This window comes from Fringilla coelebs, assembly GCF_963513975.1.
Source record: "Fringilla coelebs genome assembly, chromosome: 4".
Classification (NCBI taxonomy): Eukaryota; Metazoa; Chordata; class Aves; order Passeriformes; family Fringillidae; genus Fringilla; species Fringilla coelebs.
In genome coordinates, this window is record NC_140032.1 from 12,865,342 (window position 1) to 12,883,399 (window position 18,058).

The window sequence follows — 18,058 nt, forward strand, 5'->3', positions numbered from 1 at the left end:
GGAAGGAGCCTGGGGGTTCCTTGCTTCCCTCTAAAGCAGGTGGACTCCACAGGCTCAGCTGTTTGTGGCATGCAGGGAACCTGGAAATACCACACAGTGGTACAACTTTTTGTTGCTTGTGTACAACTGGAGCCACATTTCAGCTTGGGGAGTTAAGATCTTGTCTCATGTAAGGAAACTTGTGACCAAGTGTTTCATAGGAGGGAACAACAGGAATTACTGACCCCATTAACTGAAGAGTTACAGTGGTCTGATGTATAGGTTCAAAGATCTAGACAACTCAGGCTTAATCATTCCATTTCTCAGCTGCTGATCTCATATGCTATTCCTTTTTGACACTGTCTCTTCCAAAAGCAAATATTAAACAATAATGACAGGATAAAAGACTGTCTGCTGGAAATGTACTTCCTTAAGTACACGCTCATAATTCTTAGTTTCAGTAGCAGAGGTACTCTGGGACTCAGGGAAATAAGCTGGTACTTTAATTAGTGTTAACTCTCTTTACATATGTAAGTGCATGTGTTTGCATTGGGGTGCATCTGTAAAGCATTTCTGGGGCTTAGGAGATTTGCAGAAGACACTTGAAGGAGCACCACCAGGGGAAAATTCTGCAGCATCTCAAATTAAGAGGCAAGCTGTGACTCTCTGTGGGTTTTAAAGGCAGAACTCTAGATAACTAATACATTTAATTAGCATAAAAGCTGAGAAATCCAGCATCCTGGCAATAGCTTTTCCACTCAGCAAGTCTTGGTAAGTGACTATATTATTAATTATTACTGATTATTGAAAATTCATCCGTTATTTTTTATTGGATTTCATTCAAAATAGACCTCTGACACTCATTGAGTAGTCCTGTTGGTATGATATTTTAATGAAGATAATATCTTAATTATTGTATCAGCCTGGGGTGGAAACATAGGAAATGCAAAACTGCATTTCCCCACATCCTCAGCTTTTCTGGAAATACACAGAGAGATTGATCTTTATGTCCTTGTATTAATTTTTATCTGCAGAGCTCTGAGCAGAGGTTTTCACAGCTGGTAAATAAAGCTGTTCGACCCCTACAATGACAAAGAAAGACATACTCAAAACCACTGAGCCTTCAGTAAGTCTAATTCCACGGACTGGGAATTCACACTGCCACCAAGGCCCTGTTTCCTCTGTTACTGCACCCCTATGTTCACTCTCTCTAACTTTGGCCTTTCTTTGGTCTGACTCTTTCCACAGCAGTCTTCTCTTGCCCAATCCTTCACCACACTCTGCACTCCCTGGTCTTTCCCCCAGCCATCCTAGTTCCCCTCTGGACATCTCTGCCCCACTTGATGCATGATGATGTCCTTGTTTTGGTGCCCTCACATCCATCTATCTTACCTCCAATTTCTCTCTTATTGCTACTGTCTGTCCAAAGAGTAGATGCCCAAAATATTTGCAATCTAAATTCAGCCTGATAGCAAAGACAGTATCTGAGTATAGAAAGAGGGCCCACAGTTTTATCATAAAACCCTCACATTTTTCTTCTGACATATCTGTGTCCATAACTGAAACTCCAAACCTTAAAAATTGGGATGTGTACACTAAGAATATCACTGAAATAAAATTTGAGACTCTAATGGGATTAGACACAGAATAGTCACGCTGAAAAGCCAAAAAAGAGAGATGTTCTGGTTTTGTATTTTGTTTTTCTTGGGCTAGAAAGGAACCCCTCTGCATTCAGAACACTACAAATGTTTCACTTTTATAACAAAATGAAGAGCTAAATGTCTGAATTAAAATGGGTAGCCACTGGATAGAGGCTATTTCTCATTATTATCAGTCAGACCGTAGAGATTATTTTGATCATCACTATAAAGAATGACCCAATTAATCTGAACCCAATTTAATAAATTTTGGTTTATTGAATGTGCACTGCCTACCAAGTGCTGTTCCCACCTTGCAAGGTCCCAGTTTGACCTAGTATTTTAATGTCTTTCCCCACTGACAGTATTTCTTCATGTGCAAGAGCACCACAGCTGCTGAATTGCAGGTTTGCCTTGTCTGCTCTGCTGCAGGAAAGCACGATTATCCACCCTGCATTATCCTGGGAAATTCCCCTGGGATAAATGTAAGCTGTGTATGCACGTGTTGGGAGAAGCAGAGGCTCATCAGTAGCACTGTCTGTCATACAACATCAAAGCTTTGAGCTGCTGTGCTTCCTCCTCTCTAAAACCCATTCAGGGGAGTTGGGAAAGGATTTTACAGAGAAATAGGAATGTTTGAAAATAACCTTGAGGGAGTGTCATGAGGAGCATCCAAGGAGGGTAGAGAGAAGAAATGCAAGGGGAAAAAATTGAAAAGGCAACTTCTGCATAACAAAACTGATGGCAATTTGTAACTTAATTACAGTCCCTGCTCACAAGATAATTTATTTTTAATGAAGAAACTGTCAGATGACCACAATTACAACTCTCACTCTTTTGCATCTCTCAATAAATCTGTGAAGTCAAAAGTGGTACAAAGGAGACCACATCTCACCTGAGATATCAAAGCTGTACTGAAAGCTTCTGAATGCATTTCCAAGGCATGAAGGAATCTCAAATTGCAATATCCATTAATGAAATATCTTTTGCCATACCATGAACAGTTCACTCAACACCTGAGATACAGAAGACTACTGCAGGCATGAAGAAATCAAGTAAAAGTGCACTTTTTTTCTTAAGTCTTTTTTATTTTGCCATATATTAGAAAAACTTAGAAGTCCCCAAGGGAATGATAGAATATTTTATGCACATGTTACTCATCCAAACTGAAAAATATGTTGCCACCACTGAAGCAGAAACAGGAGAAAGAAATAATTGTCCATATGTTGCTCTTGGTTCATACTTTGCTTAGCATGAAATTTACAGTCTTTTTCCACATTCCTTTTTCCATCTACATACTTTAATCAAAGATTTTAAATTTCTTCACTGACTGCAAACAAAAAAGATTCAAGCACACTGCCTGCAAATCTGCCATTTCAGTGGAGAGAATAGGCCTGCTCAGGGTCATGGTGGTGTGAAGTTTCCAAGATCCAAAGATATCAGAATACTTATAATATTAACCCTAAAGCTTTGGGGGAAAAGGGATTAATGTTGTATCACATATGGCTATCTCTTGTTCTCTTCTCTGTCAGTTGGGACTTCACATCATTGCTCATTTGATCTCTCTGGATCAGCCTTTCATCCACTTTCAGATGCATGGAGGGATTGGGATAGGAGGTGGAAGGCCAAAAAGCCAGGGCAAGCCAGGCAGTGCCATATGAGACAGTGGATACTGTTATGCCTCTGTAGAAAGGGTGCCTAATCATTTTAATTACTTAATAAAAATTTTTGGCATCTATTTATTCATACTCTTGATTATTATATTTTGCATAACAGTATCAACATGCTATTAATATGGTGGTCTTTGCTGGCATAAATCAGCTGGGAGCAGACACCCATACTAAAATCACTGGAAGCTTTAAAGCAACACCAACAATTTTGTAATGGATTTCTGTGAAAGAAAAGTATCTCTTATAACTGGCCATAAAGAAACTAGCCATATGCTCAAGCAGAAAACTGGCATTAACCAGATCAGATTTGTGGGTGGAGACCTGAGATAATCTTGAATATAAAGCTCTGCTTTAATTCTTTCAGCATCTTCTGCTTCAGGGTCTGAATGTCTAAAATGATTCATGATTGAAATTTCAATACTGAAATGCTGAGAAGAGGGGAAGGAAGGAAGGAAGGAAGGAAGGAAGGAAGGAAGGAAGGAAGGAAGGAAGGAAGGAAGGAAGGAAGGAAGGAAGGAAGGAAGGAAGGAAGGAAGGAAGGAAGGAAGGAAGGAAGGAAGGAAGGAAGGAAGGAAGGAAGGAAGGAAGGAAGGAAGGAAGGAAGGAAGGAAGGAAGGAAGGAAGGAAGGAAGGAAGGAAGGAAGGAAGGAAGGAAGGAAGGAAGGAAGGAAGGAAGGAAGGAAGGAAGGAAGGAAGGAAGGAAGGAAGGAAGGAAGGAAGGAAGGAAGGAAGGAAGGAAGGAAGGAAGGAAGGAAGGAAGGAAGGAAGGAAGGAAGGAAGGAAGGAAGGAAGGAAGGAAGGAAGGAAGGAAGGAAGGAAGGAAGGAAGGAAGGAAGGAAGGAAGGAAGGAAAACATTAAATTTTATTATCCATCAATAGGATGCTAAATTATGGAGATGAGGGATATGTAGCATTTTAACACATCATGAGTCCTAAAGCCTGCTTTTCCAAAAAGTTTGTATAAAGGGATTATTGAAGAAAACCAGGAAGGGAAAAGCAGGAACACAGACAGGTGATGGCAGCTGATTTACATGGGGGTGCAACCAATGTTTGTGTTTGTGGTGTACACAGCACATTAGTTGATTTTCTTATTGATTGCTTATCTTTTTAAAAACAGAGGCCCAGACAAGCATAGATGTGATCTAGACACAAAGGAATGTATGACAAATTTAGAAGAAAGAGTTATTAATTCTTCTAGAAAGAATTTCAAACAATGTTATCTAAATCACAGGTTTTTTATGCTGATTTAAAGGTTTCCCGGAATCCTCCTCCACTTCATTGTCATTTAGCTGCAACCAATTAGAAAAACCATGAGAAATCTCTAAAATCACAATGCCATCACTAGGGCATCCTGGACTTATACATGTCTAGATCATATCTACCCTTGCCTGGGTGTCTGATTTTAAACAGAGAAGCAATCAATAAGAAAACCAACTATTGTGCTGTGTATGCCACAAACACACACCTAAGATGTCCTTGATTTAGTTTATCTTTAGCCACTGGTTTTGTTATATTTATATATTTATATTTTGTTACATATACCTAATGCAAGATGGTCAGCCAGGCTCAGTCTATAGGCCACATGTTCCATCTCCTACCATTGACCAGACATGTAAATTCTAAATTATCTAGGGCTTGAGAGATGAGTTTTCCTTGGCTAAACAAAAGATTTTATAGAAGCACAGTCCTACAATGTTACAATAATGAGAGAGGGAAGATGAAATTTGGGACAAGAGGTGACTTCATCTACTCACTTGAAAATTGTAAGGAAAAAGCAATTCCCTGCTGGTTTCAGTGAGGGTGTCTCAGCCATGGGGAATTGAAGGAGTGAGGGAGTGAGTGATGGGCCCCTTCTGGTATTTCACCTCAGTGAGGAAGGGAGAACACATCAGGCCCACAATAAAAGATTATATCTGTGCCAGTAGCAGGAACTGGAGCACCTGATGGCACATCATGTGTTCCATGTGTCTCCTTCCCAATACAGCCCATTTTTCTTTATTTGTGGTTTATATACTCTGTGTATGGAAACCAGCTTCATTTATTAGCAGTATCTTATCTAGTATATCAAATAACTTTTTCTGTAGCTAAACAGAAGTAAAATTAATTTGTTCTTGTAGGGAGAGAACTCTGTTCAGAAGTTAAAAGGCTTATTCTCTATGTATTTGTGTCTTGTGGTATCTAATTCTTTGTTAAGTGCATGACTGAAATTTAAATACCCTTTGTGCCTAGAATTTATGAATCACTTTCTTTTTTCATCTTTGCTGTCTCATAAGCATTCAGCAGGTGTTCAGGGCTTTATGGTTTGCATGGTGCTTCTTTCCTGACTGGTTTTGATATGTTTTCTGATTTACTTCTCTTATGTAGCTCATTGCTCAGTTCCTGTAATTTTCCCTCTGAATACTCTGGGCTAGCACTTGTTTAAAGAACAGGATACAATGCCATGGAAGAGACATGGGAACACAAACTAAGAAAATTCAGAGGTTGAGCCTCTTGATCTGCTGTGATCTTTGATGCTTTTTATGAACTGTAGCCACATGATGGTTATTTTTTCCCTAATTCATTTACTTCAGACCCTACTACATTTTTTGTCCATCTACACGCGCTTGCCAGAAAGTGAAAGACTATTAGAATGAGAAGAAATCTGTAAGGAAGTGTGTTTCATTTAGTAAATCCAGCTAAACCTCAGGTTGGCACTCTTCTGCCTGTGACACCTGTGAAAATCTAGAGGCAAATTTTCCATCTCCAAGTAATTTTCAAAACTATTTACTGCTTACATACTAAATGGAAAATGTTATGTAGGGCACCCTTTTAAGTAGAGTTTGTTCTTTTGCTGTATGTTGTCACAAGGGAGACAGGGAAGGCCCATTTTAAAGTGTCTAATCATTTAGATGTAGCATCTTATTTCACCAGACTGTCAAACTACTTGGCAGACTCAATGATAAGGAACAAACAGGTTCAGTTCTGAGCACAAAGTTACTCCTGTTTAGCTGGCAGCAGCAAGACAACCTCACCCTGCAGTGGATCATCTGGCAGAGGAAAAGGCAATGCTCAATTTGCCACCATTTTCCATTAGCTTTGGCCACCCTGCTCTGCTATTGGGTTACTCAGAGCTGGAAGAACTACTGGTGCTATTCTCCATTGGAAGCAGAACTTGGAGGAATGGAAAACAGACTAGTGATCACACAGCACAGACCTGCCAAGCCAGGCTGATTCCAGTCATGTTGTGCTCAAAAAAAATTTTATATGTACGCTTATATATGCACACATACACACATGAACAGTTTTGTGTTAAATAAACCCCACTAAAATAAAAGTGTCCTGGGCACACTGATCAAAGAGCTAGTCCAGTATCCTAAAATTGTGCTGGAAGGTTACTGCAATTTCCATTCCAGACATCTGCCACATCCAGCCTCCTCTCTGAGCACATGAAAACCAGTGGAGCCAGACGATGATGAAAAGTTGTGAGGGCAATGCAGTTAACACTTGTCCCTTAGAAAGAGAAAATGTGATTTTTTTTCAGCATGAGCATGTTACCAGGGCAGCAGCCACAGCATAGCAGGGCCAGCACTGCTCTGAGCCAAGGCTGTAGCTGCAAGAGCATCCTGGAAGAGACAACACTGGAGCTACTGCTGGAAGAACTCGCTGAATGGAAACAGGCAGCCTACTTTGGTGAGGAGGCAGGTGGTTTTATTGAAATGCATGAACAGCAACATTTGTGAGAGGAGAAGGTTGAGTTACTCATGGCTGAAATAAGTTTATTCAGCCTTTTATGAGAAAACTTTTGTCCAATACATTATTCACTGGCATTATACAACCAGTTCTGGAAGGAATGTGTTTAGTCATACCATCTTGAAATGGCAGAATTCCGGATTTGATCCAAAATTTGACAATGTTTGAGATGATGTATACTGTAAGAAGCCTTTCTGGGTGTACTGAGATCCAAGGGTCTATAAGAAATGCCACCCATCCAGCTTTAAAATAGTAATTTTTTCATGTGAGAAATGTGGATAAAATATATTTACAGCAAGGCTGTGAGAAAATAAGGGGTTTTGGTGTAACTCTTACCTGTGACCAGCAATCTCAATTATAAGTTAGCCATTGTATAAGTGAAAAATTTACTCAGAATGGCCTTCAAATAATAGCTTGAAACTTCGATATTTTCTTTTTAAAGTTTTTATAATTCTGGGTGAACATCCATGCAAATGCAAACATTTACAATAGAGCTGCAAGACACAGAGCAGCATTCATTATTGTACCATAATAAATAAATCCACTATAGCAGGATTATGTATGACAAATATGGATTTTATACACATGGATATGATTAATAAAAATTGCAAGTTTCATAAATACACCAGAACAGTAGTGGGTTTTATTCTATTTATGGCTAAATTTGTCCCTGCAGTAACAATAGTCTTATTGCTGAAATGATTGCCACATTCAAAGCACACACCACCAACCACATCAACAAACACAAAGGCATTGCAGGGCATCTCCCAGGGGAATGGGCATGGTCCTGATCTCTGCACTCCTGCATCCATTCATACATGCTGGGAATTCCTGTCCCCTTCAGCACAGGTTAACCTAGAAAGACCATTCTGTCATGCTGCTGGATGCAATAGTAGTGGAAAGCTGAACACAATTCATACACAACAGTATATTAGGAGGAACTAAACTCCTGATTCACACCCCATATATTCAGTTCTTTATGATGCTGCAGTTTGAAAATCTACCAACTACCAACTAAATTGTTCAACTCTTCTTTCTTTGCAGCCAAGACAACTTCTAGGAGATGTTGTCTCTCAGAGGCTCTCTCAATGACTCTCTGACTTACTAACATATTTTTCCCTTTTTGCTGCTAACACACTCATTTTAAAATGAAAGATCTAATATAGGTTAGCATGTGAATGCTGACTGGAAGCACTTGGTAACAATGATACTGCTGAGGCCTGCTACCACAAGGTATAAACACCTAGCAGATCACTGATTTCATCTCCAAACAAGATGGTGTGTTTGCAGTGATAAAGGAATGGAGAGATGTGTTCTCACCATGCATCACTGCTGGCTCTGCTCCTGAACCAAATTAAGTCAGCACTGCACTCCTGATGCCAGACATGCTAAGATATTTAAGGCAGCTGAAGACCCACCCCACAGACTGCTGTTCCAGGTGGTGGTAAGAAAAAAGGCAGAATGTTCTGCATGTCACCTGGGTAAATAGCATGTTTATGGGTGTGTGCATCACTTGGGTGTGTTAGGTGAGAGGCAAAAGACTCCTCACGCCACAGTTGTGTTATTGGGGCAGGCAGCAGTGAACAGACACACAGATCTCAGGACTGCCAGCTTCTAAATAAACATCTCTTCCATAACACAGCAGAGTCCTGAAGCAGATCCCTTGAGAACAGTCCTAGCTAACCAGTCAGTGACACTCTCTGCAGGCTGAGAGAGAGCTATTTTGTCCAATCTTTCTGTCAAAACCTTTGGTGCAGAGGAAAAACAAAATCCAAACCCCAGAACTTGCTCCCAAATGGAGCCAACAACCAGCTCTGGTTGGCCATGCTTCCCCCACCTCAATGCAAATCAGCAAGTGTTGAACCACTATGACTCAAAAAAAAAAAAAAAAAAAGGAGGAAACCCCCAAGTGTTCACTTGATTAAGTAACAAAAAAGAGATCAAAGAATCAAGCCCACTTTCCTAGTGAGACCATGACGAGGCAGACATTGTCACAAAAAGCTATGAACAACCACAATCACAATCCAGTCCTTCATTCTTTCAAGACATCTATCACCTTTCTCAGGCTTTTCTGTGATACACTTTTAAGCTACAGGCTTCTAGCAAAATACAAATTTTGACTGCAAAGTGGATTATCTCATGAATATTTTGCCTGTCTATTTGCATAAAAGATCTCATCAATTTGTTTTTCACCAAGAACATTCCTTAAGGCATCAGAAACAAAGGTCAGTTATAATTCTGAGCTCCACTTTTAAAATACTCACTGAGAAAATAAAACTTATGCAAAATACATGAAAAGATACTAAAATAGTAACAGTACTAAAGAATTTTCTTGCAATATTTGCAAGTTTTATTATATTTAGAGTTCTAACTGAGAGCAAAGCCAGTGTTGCAATGTTTACAGGAATTTTGTCTTGCACAGTTTCAGTAACATGAAATACACACCTACCACTGCCCCTCTGCTCAGATAGATTTCATGCTGGTCATTCCTCCTCTGAAGGTCAGACCATATTTTTATTGCATCTTTATTGAAAAATCATGAGGCAGCTCTGGCAAGTGGATGGGGTGAAAACTCTCCATTTTGAAGGACGAGGTTTGAAGGAATTTGTTCATACTGGTCTTTGGAAGATCTATGGCACAGCTTAGTTTAGTTTGGTCTCTGAAAGTCACATCCAGATTTTGTAAATACACTGTACTTTTGCCTTCATACTACTCTAAATCAGAAAAGATATCCCTGAATTTAATCTGAAAACGAGTAAAATAAAGGTTCAAGCCCATAATTTTATAATTTCATGTTGCTGTGTTGACATAAAAATAGAAGTTATTCCTGCTGCTTCAGTTAAATGCCAAAATGTTTAAGGAAAACAGACCCTGATTCCTGACACCTTTTTTGAAATGAATACTACCTTTTCTTCTGTATGGCAGAAAAGCTAACAGATTGCTGTAATATAAAAAGTACAAAAAGGATGCAGCATCTATCATTGTTCCAATTAATTTGTACTATTATTACTACTTCTCCACCTCTCTTCCTCCTGACCTTCATGCAGATGCTGCCAGTGAACAAATTATTCCCAGCTTTAGGTTCTAAAACTGTTCCCTGATGTTGTTATGGGAAGTTCTGGTACTGGATTACAACATTTTTGTGTTCAGTAACATTGGGGCACTGGAGAATTAAAAATAAATTAAAAGCAATCAGGATGCTTTATGGGCTCCATTTAGTGTTTGAAGATCATAGTGAAAAAATGTATATCATTTATGAGATCAGAAGGAGAAAAGGGCAGTATGAGAAGGATACAAGGCTACTGAATGGCTGTGGACTGAAAGAAAGCACTTAAAAAGAAAACTCTTAAAAAGAAAACTTTTCAGACCCAAATTCCACCCTTGAATAAGCAATAGGAACTTTACAGGGGTTTTGAATAAATAGAACTATAAAATCAGATAAATGATAAAGTTCCTTTGCTCTGCTAAAACCAAGCAGCCCACTCCTCAAATGCAATTCACTCACCTGTGAATGATGTGGTATCTCTGCAAATAATCCAAGGACAGGGCCAGCTCACAAATGTAGAGTTTAACAGTTCCTTCATTGAAGTGCACGTTCTGCTGCAAGTGGTAACGCAGGTCCCCTCCGAGTAAGAGATCCACCACCATGAACATGTCCTCTTCATCTTGGAAGGAATACCTGGGGGAAAGAGTTACAGCTGAGATCTCAGGGTGGATGATGCAGTCCCAGCCATGCCTTGGGGCAGCTCTCATTAAGGAGATCCTGGTAAGCCCCTGATTTGCTCAAAAGGCATGCACAGAAAGGCATTCTCACTGCTGAGGTCCAGTCCTGCAAACGTGCTTGGATTGTGGTGGGACTCTGAATGTTTAAGTGTTGTGCTTTAACCTCAGTGACAGCTTAAGTACCATGCAGATGCTCTCTCACTCCTCTTTCCCCCAGTGAGTTGGGAAGGAGAATCAGAAAAAAGTAAAAACTTGTGGGTTGAGATAAGAACAGTTTAGTAATTGAAAAAAAGGAAAGAATAATAATAGTACTAAGGATAAAAACAGTAATCATTGCAATGAAAGGGAGAGAAAGAAAGAAAACCTGAGAAGAACAAGTGATGCACAACACCAGTGCTCCCCACCCCCTGAATGATGTCAAGCCTGTCCCCCAGTAGCTATCAGCCCTTCCCTTCCAAATCCCCCAGTTTATATGAGCATGATACTTGATGGTGTGGAAATCCCTTTGGACAGTTTGGATCAGCTGTCCCAGCTGTGCTCCCTCCCAGCTCCTTGTGCAGCTCCTCACTGGCAGAGCCTGAGCCACTGAAGAGTCCTTGACATGGGGTGAGCACTGCTGAGCAGCAGCCAAAACATCAGAGGGTGATCAACACTATTCTCATCCCAAATCCAAAACACAGCACTGTACTAGTAAGAACAAAACTAATTTTATCCCAGCTGAAACCAGAACATGAAGGCAAGCAGAGCTTGAGCTACTGCCATACTACTGTCTTATTTTAAACATGGATTAACACCTGAATGTTGACAAAACAGAATTTAAAATACCTTTAAGATTTTTACATTCTTAAATAACCATATACTCATTCAGGTGACAAAATAGCTTACACAGTAGTACCAATAAAATGGAAGGCCTTGAAATACACTTGGTATTTACACACATACAACTCTCATTCAGAGCTTATGGAAAGTATCCTGGCAGCATTGAGAGCTGCTGTCTCAGGGGTATTTTCCAGATTCAATAAAAATACACAATGTTCTATTAGCTGAGTATTTTTTACAGCTTGCAGTGTAGGTCCAAATTCAATAAGGACTAAAACTGCAATTTTACTGCTTAACAATACATATTCTTTTCAGTCAGCAACCTAGATCTTATAAAATGACAGAGTTTTCATGGTTACTGACTGAATTCTTCTGGACCCTTTCCCAGAACTGCCTGCTGAACACTCTGAGGACCAAATTTTGATGTGATTTAGATCCTGTAAATCCAAAGGTGTAGCCAGTCAATGTACAGCATATATATACATATATAGTGTTTGGGCAAGCAGGAATTTCCATGTGTTTCTACTTAACTTGGCTATGCTGCCATTGCTCTGGTTTTCTGTGGTCTGAGTGAACTGACAGAAACTCTCTGGATTTAGTTTCTAAATGCAACTGTATAAGATTCCCCAAATGGGGAATGGTAAATACCTTATTTCTCATGTGAAATCACTCTTTTCTTATAAGTTGTTTCAGAATTAATTTTGATGTGAAGTTATATTATACCAGATATATATGGAGTACTGAGAGGTGATCTACAATGATAGTGCCTCTTCCAGCACCTTTCCTCCCATGGGGTGTGTAATGTATGTTGGCTACAGATGTGATTCTGTTCTCCTGAACTTTAAAATTTATGCCAAGAAAATGGAAAAGAGAGGGCTTCCAGAAAATCTGTGCACACCCTCCCCTCAGAGGCAGAAAAGTCTATATCAGACTATTTTAATTGACAGTTATGTACAGTTTCACTTTCATCCCCAGGCTTGCACTTACTGAAATGAGGCACTGCTTAGGGGCTGTCACAGATGGTTCATTTTGAATTTAAGGCTTGTTATTCTTGCTGAACACAGTTCTGAGAAGTGACTTTCTCTCTGCTCCACTCTTGCATTTCCCTGTGACTGCCAAATGCCAGGAGGGGAAAGTAATTTTATTTGCATTAAGCTTACTTCTCAATAAGTGAAACCTCTGAAGCAAAATGGCAAAGTAGGTGGCACATGGTGTCTGCTGACCTCTAGAGAGGCAGAATTTTGTAACACACAAACATATAAACAGGATAACAAAGCAGAAGGCTTCAAATATATTCAAATTCCTCCAAGTATTGTGCATTATGAAGCCTGGAGCAATTGCAGAAGCAAAGCTTAAATTGTTAGTTGCATTTAAGATTTTTTTTTTCTTTTTTGACACTGTTGTTATTTTAGGTGAAAAATTCGTAGCATTGAGCAGTCGTAAAATCATCATCATAGAATGGCTTTGGTTGGAAAGGGTCTTAAAAATCATCTGCTTCCAAGCCCCCTGCCATGTGTGGGGACACCTGGCACACATTAGACCAGGTTGCTCAAAGCCCCATCCAACCTGGCCTTGAGCACCTCCAAGGACAGGACAGCCACAGTTGCTCTGGGCAACCTGTGCCAGTGCCTCACCATCCTCTGAAAAATGTTAATTTTTCTCTTTAGTTACCACTTAAGTAAGGTACAGATTTTGTTTCTTTTGTATATTATTAAAACAATTTTTAAAAAAAAATTGCAGATTGAAAACTCTACTTAAATAGTAAGTGAAATATTGTGTGTTGTCTGGGACTAAAGAGCACTCTTGATGTCTAAACTCATATGATGTCATGTCAGTAGAAATGGTACTGAGGCACCTCTAGTTTTGAGATATAAATGTTCTTAGTTATTTTTTTGAGCAGAGTGTGAGAGCAGGGTAAAGAGTGACTGATGTGAACTTGCTTTTAAATCCAATGATTATTCCCTTTTTTTTTTTAATTATGAGTATATTTCAAGGTGAAAGTTCAGTCTAGCCAAAAGACCCATGAGAACCACCCATGGCATGTGCAATCTTGTTCACATCCAGATAAATGCTAACACTTGGTGGAACAGGATTTTCACTCCAAACATGGTTTTAGGCTGATGTACTCTGGTTTTCTGTGCTTGTGTGTGGGGAATGGTGGTCCTTTGTCGCCTGCCAGGTAAGCTTTTGTGCATTTGTAATTATTAATGATTTAAAAAAGAGATCAAACAAAGCTTTCCTACAGGGCTCAACCAACCTGCACCCATTCACTGCCTTGGGACCCTCAGGGCATCTCTGGGAATCCAGGTTGGGATGACAACGGATGGGTTTTGTCCAGGGCTGTGAGATCTGTTAGTGAATCAATCTCCTGCTACTGTGCCTTGCCTCTCAGGTAAACACATGAATCCCTAAGGACTGAGCTACAAGGCATTCCAGAAGTAACTGACCTCTGGAACAAAATACTTTGAGCCCAATCACAAAACCCAAACAAACAAAACCAAAAATACCCCCAACAACACCAAAACTAAACTGGGAGACGTTCAGAAGTACAGCTAATGTTTGCACTAGGCAGCTTTCCCACACTTCTCAGATTTGTCTGGGCCATCTTGACTAGATCATGATTTGCTAAGAGAGGTTGTAGCAGATGATCCTTGAGATCCTTCTACCCTTTTATTCTATGATTCTGTGATCTTTCATGACCTGTGGAGGGAGCACAAGTCAGTTTTATTTAGACATTGCAGGTAAATGATGTACACCAAGACACAGAGGTTGTGAAGCTCTCTATATCCTCTCTGATGCTCTGCTCTTGCACTCAGAGTTATTATTTTTCTTTTGTACTGATATGTGTCTCTGGCAACAGATAACCCTGCCAGAAGTGTTGTGTATACTGGTTCAGTTCAGACAAAACTGTATAGGCACAGTTTGAAGGACATGTTCAGCATGGTATCAGCAGGTTTTTCCACCCCCTCTAAATTCCATCACACCTGACACCCATCATTGTGCCATTCTCACACCCCTTCCCATGGGCAGGGTGTCTTTCCCACACAGTTGATCCAGCTGGGTCAAACCTTCATGGGTGTGGTTCCCTGTCTGGATCAGACCACAGTGGGATTAAGACCACGCCAAGACATTTTCTGGAAGGTAAAGAAATTCACCCTAGTGAGACTGTGTCTTTGGCCTAGAGGACAGCTTGGGCATGGCAAACAGGAGAAGGTCTCGAGCTGTCAGGAACTCTGCTAAGCAAATCCTACAGCTGCCAATTTCTAAAGTACTGAATGCAGAGCAGGAGTTTCTCCAGGTCCTGCTGTGCAGCTGGGTCACAAATGGTGTTATTTTTCTCCTACCCTGCTTTAAGGACTAACAGGACTTTGTGTACCAGCTTAGACAAATTTGGTTTGTCATGGTCACAAGCAATCTAGTCCTGTGCCTCTCTCCCTCACACAAATCCAGTATTCTGCCTTTACATAAGAAATGAAATATTGCTTTTATATTTTTATTCTATCGCAGCATTTTAAGAAAAAAAGAGCTTTTGATATATTGGTCTAAGAATTGAAATAGACAAATATTGGCCATGGGAGAAAGGAATCTTTGAAAATGTTGGTGCTGGTTGGGGTGAGGCTGGTGGCAAATCAGACCAGTGGAGATTAGTTTTTGAGCAAACGCTGTAATTTTACTTTTGTAAGCTTCTTATCTGTTCAAAAGGAAATTACATAGAAAAGGGTTGATTGATTTTTGAAATAAACTCAGGGGTTGTTTGGGATTTTTATGTTAACCAGGTAGCTGAGAAATACCTTCCACATGAGTTGTAACATTGTGACTTATGTTGAATATTAATCAATTGATATTGAATACCAATAATACATTATTAGTTACCCTAAAGACAATGTTTTAATCCTCCTTGAAATGAAAGAGTAAAATAGTTCTTGTTTGTTTCCTAAGTAGTGTCATTCCCCAGTTATAGGAAAACTGATCCAGCCTCGGCTTTCACTTGGTTGGAGAAAAGGTTGAACCCATTATAATCATCTTTCTCCAAATTAAGATAAAATAATAAAGCCCATAGCAAACAGGGAATTGAATTTTTGATTATTTTCAGACTGGAAGATAAACTATTATTGAACATAGTCCTCAATGGAAACACATTTAAACAAAGTACCCTTTGAATAAGTTGTATCTGTTTCCACATTTATATCTGTATATTTGTTTTAATAATATCTAATTTTTTGTGTTTGTATAATATTTTTATTTATTATTTGTAACTCTGTCTTCATAAAAGCAGTTACAGATGAATTATTACGATAACTTTTCCTCCTTTCCTTCCTTCTTTTTAGTTAATCAGGGTAATTTTTCATTTAAATCCTTTGAGTTGAGGCACCCAGTATTCATATATCTTGTTTCATATGAATTACCTGGGGAAAATGACATAGTGATGGATATTTTATATATGAATTAAATTAAAGATTAGGAACAGACTAGAAAAATTTCATCATTAAGACTAAACCTAACTTCATAATCTTGAGGTAATCAGTTAGAGCAAAATATGCACAGTTCATACATTCAGATAACACTTCTGCTTTCCACTGAATATGACAAATGATTGATCCTTGGTGTCTCCTAACTACAGAATTACAGAAGGATTCTTTTCCAGTTTTCCTGTGGTAACATTAAAGGGACATGGTAATTTTTTCAGTGACATAAACGCCCCACTAGTAACTGTAGATTTTCCCAGAGTAGATGTAGATGGCATTTCTTGATGCAGTTACCTGGCTTTGTTTTTTCTTACCAGTCCAGTTTGTGTAATTATGTGATAGAATACTCCTCACCCACTGTAAAGTAGCAACAGGTTTAACCAAGATTTGCTGCATTGAAAAAGAACAGGTCACTTAAAGGCCTGAATAATTTGACATTTGCCAAACAACTGTTAGAGCAGAAAAATAACAGTCCAGAGCTCTCTTGTATGGGTTGGTGGAATAAAATACACACTCAGTCTAAGGTGGTATAATGTAGGATATAACACAGGTGCCAAAAATAGCAACTTTCATCAGTCAAACATCAAATCATTTCAAACTGCCCTGGGCTGAGAAGGTGTGCTGAAAACTCTTACACCCACTGTGACTGCAAATAGCAAATACTTACCTTTGAATTACATTTTTCATAAAATGAAGTGTCCAAGCTAACCAAATTAATGTTTTGTTGAAGTTTGTGTGTTCTGCCAGCCAAGGACAAGCCTCAAGGGACAAAGCCTCAAGATTTGTTAACTTTTTAAATACAAATAAGTGAGTATTTTGAAGGAATGTTGGAAATGCTCCTTCAAAATGTCTGTTTTGTTTACATTTCTATAGATTTCTTTGTTATTCTGGAAAATGGATAAACATTAGTTATTGGAATTTGAGATTTGTGTTTGCAAAGTCTTTAATAGCTGTCCATTGTTGGAAAGGAAAGGAAATACACCTGACTTTCTGAACTCAGAAGGACAAGAGTCATTTCTACAAATGTTAAGAATAAAGGACAATTACTTCCTTTATTATTCCTATATTTCTTTATAAAAATATGAAAATATCTCTCCATATTCTCTAAGAAAACTTTTAAGAACAGGGAATTTCTTCTATAAGGAATTAGGTTGCTCACGCTTATACCTTCTCAAATTCTAATTAGTGCTGAAGTGACCAACTAAAACTGGTAAGAAAAATGCCTAAATAAAAAATAGCCTGAAATTAAGCTGAAAGATGACTAAAATTTTTTTCAACAAAGATAGTAAGAGACTTATTAGCGCAGTAAATATTTACCATTAGCTTCCATACAGGCAAGGATTATTAATTAGAAACAGCTTAGTATTTATCCTTACAAGGAAGAAAACCTTCTCCCTCAAGAAGGTTGAGAAGACCACAAATCCTCTTTGATCTGGGAAAGAACTGCTCATCATCTGGACATGAGCTGCCCATGTGCACTCACAGCCCGGAAAGCCAAAGTTGTCCTGGGCTGCATCCAAGGCAGTGTGGGCAGCAGGGCCAGGGAGGGGATTCTGATTCTGCCACTCTGCTCTGCTCTCCTGAGAGCCCACCTGCAGGGCTGCTCCAGCTCGGGGGCCTCCAGCACAGGAAGGACATGGACCTGCTGGAGCAAGTCCAGAGGAGGCCACCAGGATGATCAGAGGGATGGAGCCCCTCTTCCATGAGGAAATGCTGAGAGAATTAGGATTGTTCAGCTGGAAAAAAAAAGGCTTTGGGGTGACCTCACTGGGGCCTTCCAGTACCTCCAGGGAGCCTACAGGAAGGAAAGCACGTAGGGATCGGTCAAGGGGGAATGGCTGTGAACTGAGGACAAGTCTAGATTTGATGTTAGGAAGAAATTCTTTACTCAGAGGCACTGGAACAGGTTGTCCAGAGAGGCTGAGGATGGCCCAATCATGGAAGTGTTCAAGACCCCGTTGGATGGGGCTTTGAGCAGCCTGATCCTAGCAGGAGGTGTCCCTGCCTATTGGAAGTAGATGGTCCTTAAAGTCCC

The 18,058-nt window shown here is 39.6% G+C and overlaps 1 protein-coding gene across 2 annotated transcripts in view; it reads right to left on the reverse strand.

The window, feature by feature from the left end:
• The window catches only part of STK32B (serine/threonine kinase 32B), a gene marked incomplete at both ends in the record, with an annotated part of 158,589 nt that overhangs the window by 62,705 nt on the left and 77,826 nt on the right, over positions 1-18,058 (reverse strand). For both annotated transcript variants that reach the window (XM_084203941.1, XM_084203942.1), the window contains one exon: positions 10,521-10,694. In XM_084203941.1, coding sequence (XP_084060067.1) covers positions 10,521-10,694 — 174 coding nt within the window. The remainder of the gene's footprint in view (positions 1-10,520; positions 10,695-18,058) is intronic.